This window comes from Phycodurus eques, chromosome 12 (genome assembly GCF_024500275.1).
Source record: "Phycodurus eques isolate BA_2022a chromosome 12, UOR_Pequ_1.1, whole genome shotgun sequence".
NCBI lineage: Eukaryota > Metazoa > Chordata > Actinopteri > Syngnathiformes > Syngnathidae > Phycodurus > Phycodurus eques.
In genome coordinates this window covers 1,498,350-1,513,614 of record NC_084536.1, presented here as the reverse complement: position 1 = coordinate 1,513,614, position 15,265 = coordinate 1,498,350, and the positions used below count along the sequence as shown (strand labels likewise).

The window sequence follows — 15,265 nt, the reverse complement described above, 5'->3', positions numbered from 1 at the left end:
CGGCCATGATGTTGCGGTGGAGAGCGAGGGCAAAGGCCGGACAGAACAGGACAACGAGGAGATGACAAGAAGATTTTGATTTTAGATTTGTGCTTTGTGCTGAACAAAGTTTTGAATTTTCTATGGTTGCTTCAAGCCCTTTTGTGGAAAAATATATGGAAGAGGAAAGGGGTGGAAAATGTCCAGGAAATCTTCATAGGAAAGGTGGGCAACTTTGGAAATAGTAATTTTTATGATTTGAACCCAAAACAAATACAGCATACACTCAAATCATGCACAATATGAATTTGAAAATAAATTCATTGCAAAACGCTGAATGAAGCAAAAAAATGAAACATCTCTGCGCACAAAATAGTTTCCCCTATTTTACTAGCAAAATTAAAATGCAAATTAGGTCAGGATAATAATAATAATAAAAAAAAAAAATACAAATAACCTGAAAGCGCAGATTAGAAAGAGAATTTTGAATACCAGAAACTCACAAGATAACACATTCGCCACGACTCATTCTTGGAGGCGACAACATCGAACAGTTTTCTTCAATAAGGCCACGGATAGGGAATATCTTGCTTCTCCTGATCTGATGTGTCATCAAGGCTATCGCAACCTGGCTCACGTTTCTCCGTGCCACTGCTGTCCCTGTTTTACCGCCCTATAAATCATCTCAACCAAGCTTAACTTCCTCTCACGATTTCCATCTTCTTTACCTCATGTGGTCATCCGCAAAGCTTGAAAAAAGTAGCATCAGCCTATTTTCTCCAAGCGAGCAGGTTTGGCCATCCCACCCAAGAGGATTTGGTTTTCTCCTCCATGCAAATCTAAAAATTGATTTTTTGTGTGTGCGTGTGCGCACGTTAGGCACATGTGTGTGCGGGGAGTGCAGCTGTTATGACGTGGATCCGTCCGGCGACTGGGGCGATATTCACGGCGACACCTGCGAGTGCGACGAAAGGAACTGCCACGCCACCTACGACCGATACACTGATGACTTCTGCTCAGGTGAACACACCCTGTTTATATAGTGTATGTATATATATATATATATATATATATATATATATATATATATCATTGGACTCCAATTTTGCCCCTTTAGTGTGAAAGTGTACACCTTTCCCATAACCTCTAGGTGGCGGTGGCATGTTGGAATGAAAGTGTACAACTTTTTCATAACCACTAGATGGGGGCATATATTTATAAAATGGAGAAGTTTGTTTTTATTTTCCCTATACCAATGTATAATATGCGCCATTGACTTTTGACATTTTTTGAGGGGAAAAATGCGCATTATACACGAGAAATGATGGTAGGTGTGCCGAACAGCCAGTACGCAGGGGTCCACTGTAATCACATATTTAGGTCTCTGGAGTCTCTGCCTGCCACGTGGAAAACTACACGACCAAGTCATTTTTGTGTGTGTAAGACGTTTGGGGGATTTTGGCCCCGGTTTGATGTCACTTTGGCACTCATTTAAAATACCACCCCCATTCACCACCAAGTTTCAGTTCAGATTTACAAAGTCAAAGCCAAATGGTAAAAGGAGCTGCAGTGTTGTTGGCTGCACAGATTAGCGTTACCGGCGCTGTCTTGCGCCAACCGGTGCCCGACGCGGCGTTTGATGCGGCTCCCCTGCTGCCTCCAGGTCACGGCCAGTGTCACTGCGGCAGGTGCGACTGCAAGGACGGCTGGACCGGAAGGAAGTGCGAGCATCCGCTCTCCTGCTCCGTGTCTCTGGAGAGCAGCCTGAAGAAGTGCCGGGGAACATCCAGCCTGCCCTGTTTCGGACGAGGTACGCCCGCTTTCTTCCCTCTTGTGCTCCCGTTGGCATGGTTACCCTCCGCACTCACCTCCCTCCATAGAAGTGGGTCGTTTGTAGTGGTTCTTCGCGATGGATCCAAGCGCAGCAAACATATTCGTGGAATACTGCTCTGACAGCGTCAATCAAAACTGAGCATTACCAGCGGAATCTTTGAAACAACCTTTCTGTTGGACCTCAAGGACCACATGAGGAGCCCCTGGGCCGGTTTTTAAGAACAGTTATGGGACATTGTGGTTTCCTAGGAATGTAGCAGTAGTGATCAACCAAAGATGTAAACACCTAGTAATTTCATATTTACATGGGTAGAATTTTATTAGCCAGATTACTGGGCCCGAGTTCGTGCTGTTGTACACAAATACCTCTAAATGAATAAGGACTCCCAAAACAGCTTTTAATGAAAAAAAAATCATTTACAGGTATTTTAGTTAACAAATTGAAAATCAAAATCGAGGATCTTACCTTCCATCCATCCATTTTCTGAGCCGCTTATCCTCACGCGGGTCGCCAATCCCAACTATCATCGGCCAGGAGGCGAGGTACGCCCTGAACTGGTTGCCAGCCAATCGCAGGGCACATACGAACAAACAACCATTCACACTCACATTCACACCTACGGGCAATTTAGAGTTGTCAATTAACCTACCATGTATGTTTTTTTTTTGTTTTTTTGGGATGTGGGAGGAAACTGGAGTGCCCGGAGAAAACCCACGCAGGCATGGGGAGAACTTGCAAACTCCACACAGGTGGGGTTGGGGATTGAACCCCGGACCTCAGAACTGTGAGGCAGACGCTCTAACCAGTCGTCCACCGTGCCGCCGGATCTTACCTTTTCTTATAAAATGGTTCTACTGGTTCCAGACAATGGTTTGATGTGCCCAGTTAAGCCGTCCCTTAACATAACATAACGAAACATGAGAGATGAACATGTGGCAGCAGAGTTAATGAACTCCAACATCTGCAGCTTTCAAATAAAACAATGAAGCCATCGTGTTCCTTTTTCAAATTTGCAGTACGGTAACCGCTCGTTATCACGGGGCTCACGTTGCAGAAAACCCTCGCAGTAAATGAAAACCGTGTCGTGACGACAGAATTGTTTCTTATCTACATTTATAACTTTGATATATGCAATTCAATGTCCATATGTGATACTTTAGAGAGGTGGATGTATTCCATTTGTCCACTTGAGATCGCCATCTACACAATCTACACAAGCACATGCTTATTGAAGCCAGTTGTTCTCTGCTTGAGTGATGTGAACAACAGCCCGTGCGAGCATGATGAGAACAGGCAATTTCCTGCCTTCAGCATTGGCACCGTTCCTCACACTCAATGTAGTCAGCTTAAAGCATGATGGGTACCCAGGATTCACTATTGTACTGCAGTTGTAGAAAATCAAGCTGAATGTTGCTCTTGACTGGTCTTTGTTCCTAAGAGGTTGTTATAAGTGTGCGCATTAGCAATTCGTTGGGCTAATGTTGGTATTTGTGAAGTTACTTGATAAAACTCTGACTGTGGCTTGTGTTTTAAACAGTGGCTTTCCAGTCATATTCTTTGTATCCTCAAGCAATTTGGTGACTTGGTGACCAAATTTATGAGTTGATCTTTGTCAGTCAGGTTGCTTTTACGGCTCAGAAAGAAGAACTGACCATATGTGAGTTATTGCTGCCACATTAAAATCAAATACTGTAGCTCATCATGTTAGCTGTATCACAAACGTGTACACTGGCCCATAAAAAAAAAAATCTGAGATGCACTGAATCTGTAATAAGAGAACTGCGATACTGCAAAGGATTACTGTACATCACTGTTCATTCATTGGCTGCTCACATCTTTTTCATATTGAATTATCTGTATCCTTTTTGGTTGAGGTTAGTCAAAATAAAAAAATAAAAACACACACACAGAGACACAAATCAATGTTGTCCAGTTTAAAGTATCGAGAATTAGAGGAAGGTCCTGGACGCTGGAAACATGCGACTTAAAAGTGATTTTGTTGCAATCGCACTGGCCTTAACTACAAAAACTGCAAGAAATTCATTGAGGGGAATTCAGAAGGCAGCGTGTCGGAGGCTTGAATGGCGCGTGCAGATGGTGGCTTGAGCGGAGTGAAAGCTCTGAAATGTGAACCGGCAGCTGGAAGGCTTTTTTATTCTTCTCCCTGAAACACAAAAGGCGAGCACCTTCTTTCCAGCGTTTGGTATTTCATCATCGGGATTCCTTGCCGAGCGTGGTGCTAATGCGACGAACGCTGGCGCGGTCTCGTGTCTGGCATTTGCTGTGTAGAGAAAGGTCAGATTTAAAGGGGATCCTTGCAGTTTATATTGTGAGGCCATGCGCAATAACTGTGAGGCAGACTCTGAGTGACATTTTCGATGTGATTTCCTTCCACACCTCGCCTCCGACGGTATGTGTCATCCCGATGACTTCTCACTTCACTGGTCTCCAGCCGGTACTACTACACTCACTTTGAAACAACGCTGAAGGTCACTGACTAACGACTCTTGGGCTGGTTTAAAATAATTAGCACAATTCCCAGGAGACGTATCCTGAACCCGTATTTAAACACCGGTGTGTAGCGTGGTAAAACCTGTACCTTGACCATGACATGGAGGAGCCAGGCTCGGATGGTTCGGGGCAAATTCTCCCACTTCTGACACCATTTATTCCGCATACATCTTTGTAGTAGTACTGTCAACCGTGTTTAAACGCAGATGTTTTGGGTGGAAAGACCTGTACCCTGAACATGACACCACAAAGTCCGGCACAGACAGCTCATGACACAGCATCCCTTTTCTGACACCAAATGCCACAGAACTTGGAGGAGTCGTACCATCACCTTGCATCTAAACCGACGTCTGTTGTTTGGAAAACCTGGACTCTGACTGAGATGGAATCACAGCTAAGCATCCCACATCTAAGACCATACAGCACAGAACACTGAAGAGTACTACCAACTCCCTGTATTTGATGGCAGGTCTGTTGGGTTGAAAAACTTGGACCATTGAGAGTGATTCCAAAGAACCAGGATCTTTGGAGGGCCTTCAACGTGGGCATGCCACAGACGTAACCGTCCCACTTGTGACACAAGTTGCAGAACTGTGCGGGGTGGTACCGTGAACCCACTTCTATTGGGTAGAAAAACACATACTCCATCAACTGGTACAATTCAGTGCAGCTTGGCACTTGACAATTTGGAACACAGCTTCTGGATGCCTTCTATTGGGGTAGGCCCACAGTTCGTGGAGCTAGACACTACTTTGTTGATTGTAGTCAATTGTTCCTCTTATGCAACAATGGGAACAAACTGCATTTTTGTTTTTAAATTAAGAGCCACATAAAGAAGAAAGCACAGCAAAAGCTACATGACCTCCATTGTTGATCACCGTGTGGCCGCCTTCTTGTTTTCATTGGCGCCTTGTACTGACTGTGACTAATACTGCAATCTTTACGTCATCATGGGAATCCTTCAAATGTTGTCCTTTTTCCTCACCTCTCGTTCTCCAAGGTGCGCTATGGTGCCCGCAGACTCAGCTTGTGCCGCCACACTCTCAAAAAACAGCAAAATTGAATTTGCTGCGCCGTCAACCAGCCTCTGTTTGCGTCGTGCATCTGCGGGGTTACCCATGAAAACGGAGCCGAAATTGTCTCTTGACAAGCGTACACTCTTTTCACTAGCAGAAAGTGTGACCTCACACACACACACACACGCACACACACACAGACACACACAAACACCACACACTCCAGGTGTGAATAGTTTGACAGGCGCATATAACCGATAAGGCAAGGGTGTTATGACATCGGTGGTTGCCAGGGTAACTGACTTCCTTGCACAGATGGTGCCATGATCAATGCGTGTGCGTGTGCATGTATCTGTGTGTGTGTGTGTGTACTTTACATAACTCAAAAATGTTTATCGACTTTCACAGTGAAAACTTTGAACAACAAATAAAGTTTCAGAAACATATGTCAGTAAATTTTATAGTACAATAATTGTTTTTCGTTTGATGGTCACATGTAGCATCGGTGCTAAGTCTAGTGCCCCCGTAAATATAAATATGCACGGTATGCTAGCTGTCTCCTATTGTACGCTCTGTTGCTCCTTTATTGGGTACACTTGGTCAACTACTAAACTACTGAATGTCAAGTCAACCAATCACGCAACATTATCGACTGTGGCGATTTCAGAATGACCTTAGAATGAAAATGCATCACGGCACGATTGTCTTTGTCGCGGCTGGAATGGGAATCATTTTCGGTCACAACTGTCGATTTTAGCGGCCTTTTATGTTGTTCAAAACGAATTATTAAAGACGAATGTACTGGTTGTCTTTTTTTTCGTTCAAATGAAGTTAGATGAAGTCTTTTAACACTTGTGTGACCATTAGGTTAAAAAATAGGATTTGCTTTCACCATTGAATTTCAGGCAATAAATATTAATAGCTGCCAACTTCCATCAGTCCATTTTCTCGAGTGCATGCTGTCCTCATCTGGGAGCCAATTCCACCTGACTTTGGAGAGGCGGGGTGACTCCCTGGATTGGTCAGTGTACGCAATTGTCTGGGTTCTCTGAGGCAGGCTCTCCTATCGCTGGGGTTGAGGTCACCGATGTGGTTAAAAAGCTCCTCGGTGGCAAGGCCCCGGGGGTGGATGAGATTCGCCCGGAGTTCCTCAAGGCTCTGGATGTTGTGGGGCTGTCCTAGTTGACACGTCTCTGCAACGTCGCATGGACATCGGGGACAGTCCCTCTGGATTTGCAGACTGGGGTGGTGGTCCCCCTTCTTAAAAAGGTGTGTTCCAATGGTGTGTTCCAACTACAGGGGGATCACACTCCTCAGCCTCGCTGGTAAGGTCTATTCAGGGGTGCTGGAGAGGAGGGTCCATCGGGAAGTCGAATCTCAGATTCAGGAGGAGCAGTGTGGTTTTCGTCCTGGCCGTGGAACAGTGGACCAGCTCTACACCCTCGGCAGGGTCCTCGAGGGTGCATGGGAGTTCGCCCAACCAGTTTACATGTGTTTTGTGGACTTGGAGAAGGCATTTGACCGTGTCCCTCGGGGAGTCCTGTGGGTGGTGCTTCGTGAGTATGGGGTACCGAACCACCTGATACGGGCTGTTCGGTCCCTGTACGACCGGTGTCAGAGTTTGGTCCGCATTGCTGGCAGTAAGTCGGACTCGTTTCCGGTGAGGGTGGGGCTCCTTTGTCACCGATTCTGTTCATAACTTTTATGGACAGAGGTTTTGCAGATGGTGTGGTTCTGTTGGCTTCATCAAGCCGTGATCACCAACTTTCACTGGAGGGATTCACAGCAGAGTGACAGGCGGATCGATGCACCGTCTGCAGTGATCCGGACTTTGTATCGGTCCGTTGTGGTGAAGAAGGAGCTAAGCAGAAAGGCGAAGCTCTCGATATACCGATCGATCTACGTTCCTACCCTCACCTATGGTCACGAGCTGCGGGTCGTGACCGAAAGGACGAGATCCCGGATACAAGTGGCCGAAATGATTATCCTTTGCAGGGTATCCGGGCTCTCTCTGAGAGAGCGGGTGAGAAGCTCGCTCATCTGGGAGGATCTCAGAGTAGAGCCGGTGCTCCTCCACATCGAGAGGAGCCAGATGAGGTGGCTGGGCCATCTGATTACTGATTGCATCTGACTACGTCTCTCGGCTGGCCCGGGAACGCCTCGGGACCCCCCCTGGAAGAGCTGGGGGTCCCTCCTAAAGCTACTGCCCACGTGACCCGACCTCGGATAAGCGGTAGAAAATGGATGGATGGATGGAGAACTGGATGAACCGTGTGGAGTATTGTTTGGAGGGATCATCTCTCGATAAACTGCATGTCGTTGTTGTTATCATGGGCGACAGTGTAGTTTGTGCTCAAGACCGCACCACACGAGATCAAGACACCAGAACTCCCGAGACCAAGACAAGACCGAGACTTTTGGGAGTCGAGAGCCAGTCAAGAACAAGACTGAGGCAAGCCGAGAAAGTGACAAGACCAAGACCATAAAAGTCCATTTTGAAAAGCACGACAAAGTTTAACAGTTAAAAAGCATTGTCTCTTGATTTTTTATTTTATTTTAAATACATCTGAGAGCCAAAAAACACGCTGTCTGCAACTCTTTCAACATGCAAAAATCTCAAATCTGATTTTTGTTTTAAACTAAATTCTTTAAAGTCCAAACCACAGTATTACCTTGCAGAACCTTTCTTCCGACATGACCTTGCTTTGATATTGACTCGTTCTTTGCCACTCGGCTACAGTGTAAGTGTAAAGTGCAAATAGGAATGTCTTTTCCACACGCTTGAGACACAAAAGAGAGCGCGATGTGAAAACACCATCTTGTGTCTGCGAGTCTTTTGTAGGTCAGTGCCAGTGCGGGCAGTGTACTTGTCACCCACCTGGGGACAGTCGAGTTCACGGCAAGAACTGCGAGTGCGACGACCGGCAGTGTGAGGACCTCTCCGGGGAAGTGTGCGGAGGTGAGCGCGCGCACACATGTATACACGCACAAAATACAAAAGACTGCAGAGAGATGAAAAGACTCAAGAGCCACTAATAGGTGTTGTAGCTTTTTGTGTGGCGCGACCACGCTAATCGCACGCTATTTCAATTTCACGTGACGGATTGATGAATATGGACAAATATAATGAGGCACACCCACTGCTGGTTATTGAAAAAAATCTATTTAAATATATTTTTCCTTGAAATGTTACATCAAGGACACAAAAAGGCCCATAATCACATAAACACCCATATATGAGATCAAAATTATATTGTACAGAAAAGTATATGCTGATGAGTTATGTAGAGGAGGAGTGTCACTCAGCTTAAGGAGGTTTTTGCTTGAATCCTTCATGAAAGATGGTCTGATACACTGCTTCCGTCACTTAACACCATTGTTTGTTCTTTGGTAACACAAGTCTGACATAGTTAAACAACCCAACCTGCAAGATGTACGTATATGTGCGGTACGACAGCGTACACGTCGTACCGCAGCTCGAGGCAGCCGTGCGGCGACGGGACTCGCTGCAAATTGCGACAGATTGCCGCTTTGCATTTTTGAACGTCACGTGTGGTGCACACACTAGCGCTCACACGGCGGCAGCCGCAAACGTGTCGAAGACAAGACTGGCATGCGGCGCATGCGTGTCACATTCACAAAACACCTCAATTGACCGTGGAGGTAAAAATGCTGTTTTCAAGTCCGCTTCTCTTACTTTGTCCAGTTAGGTTGTATTTAGAATCATTTTAGCCGGTCGACTAATCGGTTCAAGCCCCAGTCAGGGCAGAGACGAGTGAACCGATCTCTTATGTCGTCCATTTCTTGTTTTATGTTCATTGTCACACTTTTGCTCGTTGCCATCATAAGTAGCATTACAATCAACTCAGTCTGCTCACTGAGCTGAAGTCTAATGTATTGCGATTGCAGAAATATTTGTGAGTATTGCCGTCAAATAGTGAATTTCAAAGGTTGCGGATTGTCTCCTGGCCACGCCTCATATGTTGTCTCCTGTAAAGCAAAAGGCCCATCCTCCCTCCGTCGCCAGGTCACGGATACTGCTCGTGCGGGCGCTGCATCTGCCAGGAGGGTTGGTTCGGCAAGCTGTGCCGCTTCCCCAGGTCATGTGACTTAAGTGACGCCCAGAGCAAGGAGCAATGCGAGACCGCCGATGGAGTCGTCTGCAGTGGCAAAGGTAAATGATATGTTGTTGTTTTTTTAACAATAATAAGGGAGGGACCGTCAAGCTATTCAAAACAAGGAGGGTGCGTCAACAATTGCAAAATTACGACTTTGACAACCAAAACAAAAACGACAAAATAACGTGTGAGTGTCAACAACGGCGAGATAACGAGGCGGTGTCAAAAACGACGAAATAACACGTGAGCGTCAATAGCGAGATAATGCGGCGATGTCAAAAACGACAAAATAACGCACAAGCGTCAACAATAACGAGATAACGAGGTGTTGTCAAAAACAACAAAACTAACGCGTGAGCGTCAACAACTGCGAGAAAACAAAGCGATGTCGAAAACGGCGAAATAACGCGAGCGTCAATAGCGAGGCGATGTAAAAAACGACAAAGTAACGTGTGAGCGTCAACAACTGCGAGATAAGGAGGCGATGTCAAAAACGACAAAATAACGTGAGCATCAATAGCGAAGTGATGTAAAAAAAACGACAAAATAACGCGTGAGCGTCAACAACTGCGAGATAACGAGGCGATGTCAAAAATGATTAAATAACATGCGAGTGTCAATAACCGCGAGATAACGAGGCGATGCCAAAAACAACAAAATAACACGTGAGCGTTAACAATAGCAAGATAACGAGGCGAAGCCAAAAATTACCAAATAACGCGTAAACGTCAACAATAGCGAGCTAATGAGGCGATGTCAAAAATGACAAAATAACACATGAGCGTCAACAACTGCGAGATAATGAGGCGATGGCAAAAACGACAAAATAACGCGTGAGTGTTAACGACAGCAAAATGACTCCTCGGTAGCGTCGACAGCGGTGCATTCAGGAGAGAGCATTCGCAACGGCAAACTCAGGACGGAAGTGAATTGCTTGACAAAGGTTTTGTCATCAATGTTGCAGGTTCCTGTCACTGTGGCCAGTGCATCTGTTCCAGCAAAGACTGGTGGGTTTCCGGAGAGTTCTGCGAGTGTGACGACAGAGAGTGTGACAAACACGATGACCTCGTGTGCACAGGTACGCTGGACGAACCCAAACTGCGTATTTCTGAGTAAGGGAAAGCCCTCAAAACTGCGATTGAAACGACAATGAAGAAAACGAGCCATAGAATACGTTTAACTAGAGGAAAGAACGTTGTTTTCTGTCGCCACGAGACTTGCAGCAGCCCGAGTGAGGCTCCCAGAGAGTTTCATGGTGTGAAAAGTGTACCTGGTTCAAAGGGCCTTGTCATTGCCAACTTTCTCTTTTGACCTCCTCGCAGGGAACGGACTGTGCAACTGCGGCACCTGCGAGTGCTGGGACGGCTTGACCGGCAACGCTTGCGAAATCTGGGTCGGGGCCGAGTACTGACACCGCAATGACCACCACGAAGAAGCAAAGCTCGGAGAAGCAGAAATTGGACTTGGTTTTACGTCTTGTATTGTACTGGTTACAAGCTTTTGTTTGTAAAATTGGGTTTACACCAAACTTCTGATAGATAAACATTTATTTGTGTTTTTTAATAAGGTACATGTAACAGCTTATATGCAAAATCGGATGCAAGTCGACAAATTAACATGAACGAGGCAATAGAGGCAGACACTTTGCGTTGTTTGAGCTTTTTTATTTCTTTTTTCTTTTTTTTAAAATCATAAAACATTAACTGTGCCGCATGACACGACATTTGCATGGAAAACAATGCAAATAAGACCTTAACATACATAGATGGTTACAAATTTGGTAACATGACATAACTCCAAATGGGCATACTTGCAATGGTATATAGTGTTATATATTTGTTTTTAAAAAATAAATCATTTCAATAGTGACTTTTCCTTTAACCTTCCCCAAAAGAACAAGACTCAGACATTCAGGTATTGATATTCCTCATAGCAAATTGAGAGGACATACATACATGCGCTATATGCACAAAGGTATTGGGACATGTGGCCACCAATCCGGACGTGAAAATGAAAATAAATATGGAGCTGGCCCCCTTTGCATCTCCAACAGGGTCCGCTCAGGTGGGAATTTGCATCCATTCAGAAGAGCATTTATGAGTTTGGGGATTACCTCATTGTGTTTTCCAACTCTTTTGTCAATAAACTTCAGGAAGGGACGCAATAATAAAACTTACAAATGTGTATTAGGTCACATGAAAAAGAAGGAAAATAATTATACGAGGAGACTGAAGTCCTAAATTTAGAGAGAAAAAAATATGAGGGGAAAACTAATTTTAAAACACATTCACTGCCATTGACGGCTTTAGAAGTCAAATATCCATGTTAACTGGGAAGGCTGGCAGTGAATGAGCTTTTAAGAGAAAAACAGTTATGTTACAGTTTTCTGAAAAAGAAAAAAAAGTCAGAATCTTATGAGAGTAAGGTTATATTGTTTTCCAAAGAAAATTTTTAATCTTATAAGAATAAATAGTCAAGATTTTTCAACAAAGAAGTTATCTTACCCAAAATATAACATTGGAAGAAAAGCCAGAATATTGTTGTTTTAATTCTACAAGAATAGAATTGTGATTTTATTGGAATAAAGTCATAATGTTACAGGAATTGAAACCTTTTTTGACAAGAGGTTGATGAGAACAAAGTCATACTACGAAAATAGTCATTCCGTTATAGTTTATTGTTACTTTTTTTCTTTTCAGTGTTCCTAATACTCCTTTGTAATTCCAGTACCATATTTGTTACCTTTCCAGGTGCAAACATATACTGCACACACTGCGCATTACATCCTACATTTACAGCACTCCCTCGCCTAAATATTTAACGTTTTGTACGCCTGTATACAATAAACGAACTGTACGGTGCCGACAAACATTTTGCATATACGTCGTTTTAAAAAAATGTAGCGATACATACCAACAGTTGGTGATAGACATATCGTACGTTACATGCAGTTCGTCGACACCTTTCTCTCCACCATGCAAAAAGTGGGACAAAATGGGACACAATAAACAAGTACGTGCAAGTACAGTACATCGGAGGCAATGAGGGGAAATGACACCACACATGACCCGTATCAGGAAATTGGGAGAAGGAAACAAAGTGTTGATGCGGATCCAAACACGGTTTAACATAGCAGCCGTTTACAAAATTGAACTTGGCTTGCCTTTGACGTTTAACTGAAGGCAACTGGACTGGTTGTTTCAAAGTTTTATTGAAGTCCACCAAGGAGAAGTCAATTAGTTTTTTTTTTAAGGTCTAAAAGAAGACAACTTGACTTTGATTGTTTTGAAGTTGAATAGAAGTCCAGTATAACAATCAAGAAGAAGTCGAAAGTTGGATGGACGGCAACTAATTTCTTGGTTGTTTCAAAGTTGTCAAAGTGGAGTTCCGAGAAGCATTCAACTGTTGAATAAAAGGCAATAGAGTCCAGTTAAACCGAGGAGTCTGGTTTCCTTCGAAATTCGATAACAGACAACTGGCGCAGTTGTCAAGGGAACTGAACCTCTTCTTGGTTGCTGAACAACCAAGACGTTTGTCTAGTTGCCTTTCAAAGTTGAACAGAAGTGGAGTTCAACAACCAAAAAGTCTAGTTGTCTTTAAAGAGTCGAAGAAGGCAACTAGAATTCTACAATTTCCGTCTCCATATTGTGTGGATTACAATGACCTGGATGACTGAGAATTGACGCAAACACACAATCCCAAGTACAATTACAATGCTTTCCAGCTCCTACATTTACTCATACTAACAAATCGGTCGAGTCTTATTCCTGATCAACATTGTAAAAATGTTAACTTTCTCAACCTGAAAGAAATTAAAGTAGTCGGAAAAGCCCGATCAAAGCAAGACAAATGTCACGTATTGGTCATCATCTGCTAACAGTCATGATGAGAGTAACGAGGTGAAAATGCAGATTAGCTTGCGAAAGTGCCGTAGCCCGCGACATGCCCGTGTCAAGTCCTACACTGCGTACTCTATATCCCGACGCCTCGGAAAGTACATGCATGTGACTAATTGAAGGTAGACAAAGCTCTGCAAAATGACATCAAGTTAAGACCTTTCCACGGAGTAGCATAGCAGGGCGGCGGTCACGCAAACATCTCGGAAGGGGTCGGGAACAAAAAGCTATCACAGTGAAAGCGTGGATGATTTGAGAGGATTTTCGAAGAATCTTCCTGATTGGTGAGGGGGGGGAAAGCCTTTGGTCATTTCAGAGTGAGCCGGGTGATTCTCGCTACGCTAACGATGCTACGTGTAATGGGCGGGGGGTCGGGTGGGCGAGGCACCTTTGGCCCAGTGGGGACTGGGAACCGCTTTTTGCATGCCGGGAAAAATCGAAGTTGAAAACAGGCACGTGATAGGCCAGAAGGATCAGTACTGGACTCTGCATGCTGAGCTAGGAGACGATTTCTCTTGAATAATAACCTACCTCTTTAAAAACCTCTTTTAAGTAATCCCCCCCAGTACCTTGATATCACACAATGAAAATGTCACAATATACGTTGTTGCTGCAAGAGAGACAGAACACAAGATCAATCTTGCCCATGCTTTAGTTTGCAGACGCAGCTGACAAATGTTGGAAACGTTGCGGAAGGGGCTGCCTGCCCGTGTCGTAGTGACCATCTCGGCCAAAAGTCTCGAGCCTAAGAAGCTCAACAAGTCGGCAACCGAGGCCCACAACGGCGAGAGATATTCCTAGAGCCCGCGCTCGGAAATTAACTTCAAGAAAAATAGATTTACCAGAGAAGGTGGACCGCTGAACTTACGCTTGGTGGGACCTTTGTGATATGCAGACACCATTCCCGTACAGCGCTTTTCCCGCCCACATCCCTTTTTGCTAATGTGTTTGCGGAGAGCCCCATTGCACTGATTGTTGCGCTGGCGGTAACTAGCACTCCATCAACAACGATTGCAGGTGCTGTAAGAACAAAACAAAAAAACAACAACATCCTACCGTTTTTGTGTGTCTGTATGCAGTCGTTTGTGTCTGTTTCTAAGGTCAAAGAGGAAAGTGTGTGACTGGTTCTAGAAAAGAGAAGAGAGGAAGGGGGACATATTCATTAAAAAATAGAGGACAGTCGTCCACATATTTACTCTATCTATACAGCCGCTATCCCAGAACATAGCTGGTGAACCATGGTATAGAAAATAGGTCTGCAGGTGCACAGACTTCCTCTGCAATAGGGCATCAAAGAAGGGAACGAGGTTTTTTGTAAGAACCCACGGCAAGCCAAGTGGCTGTAAAACACACGTTCACACCGCAACCTCACAGTTCCAGAGGGATTTTTAAAGGCATTCCAGGATCAGAGAGGTCTGATATTGTCCTCCTGCGCTGGGGAACTCGACCACCACCCTGCCAGTACCCTCCCCCAGCCTCCACCTAAGAATCCCTGAACCAGACAGCTGGAAAAAGGGCGAGGACGAGGCAGAGACAAAAGTGGAGGAGCAAGAGAAGAAACAGAAGAAAGGTTGGGCCGGATCCGCCGAGGAAAGACGCTCTAGCGAAGGGGAAAAGGTCCGCCGCCATCGTCCGGGCACACAGCGATCAGTCATGGGGGGAGGCGGGGCGTGGTTATGTGGCTGGTTTGTCGGGCTTGCTTACAGGTTTGCCTCCGTTCATCACCACAGGCTCACTTGTGCTTTTACTGGCCGGGACCGCCGCTTTGGGCACCGTCTCGCCGACGTCGTGCAGCGATGGCTCTCGGTACATGGCGACTGGAGACGCAAGGAGAGGTGGCTTACGGTTAGTCAAACAAGCACAGTCAAAGGCTGAAAACAAACATCGTAACAAAAGTCGTACAAGAATCCA

At 45.0% G+C, this 15,265-nt stretch overlaps 2 protein-coding genes across 3 annotated transcripts in view; one reads left to right on the top strand and one right to left on the bottom strand.

Moving 5' to 3' along the window:
• itgbl1 (integrin, beta-like 1) overlaps positions 1 to 11,410 on the top strand; it is a 25,149-nt gene extending 13,739 nt beyond the window's left edge. The window contains exons 6-11 of the mRNA XM_061692336.1: positions 859 to 999; positions 1,643 to 1,789; positions 8,183 to 8,299; positions 9,368 to 9,514; positions 10,423 to 10,536; positions 10,781 to 11,410. Of these exons, the coding sequence (XP_061548320.1) occupies positions 859 to 999; positions 1,643 to 1,789; positions 8,183 to 8,299; positions 9,368 to 9,514; positions 10,423 to 10,536; positions 10,781 to 10,869 (755 nt within the window). The 3' untranslated portion in view covers positions 10,870 to 11,410. The remainder of the gene's footprint in view (positions 1 to 858; positions 1,000 to 1,642; positions 1,790 to 8,182; positions 8,300 to 9,367; positions 9,515 to 10,422; positions 10,537 to 10,780) is intronic.
• fgf14 (fibroblast growth factor 14) overlaps positions 11,181 to 15,265 on the bottom strand; it is a 67,507-nt gene continuing 63,422 nt past the window's right edge. For both annotated transcript variants that reach the window (XM_061692337.1, XM_061692338.1), the window contains exon 5: positions 11,181 to 15,171. In XM_061692337.1, coding sequence (XP_061548321.1) covers positions 15,029 to 15,171 — 143 coding nt within the window. In that variant the 3' untranslated portion in view covers positions 11,181 to 15,028. The remainder of the gene's footprint in view (positions 15,172 to 15,265) is intronic.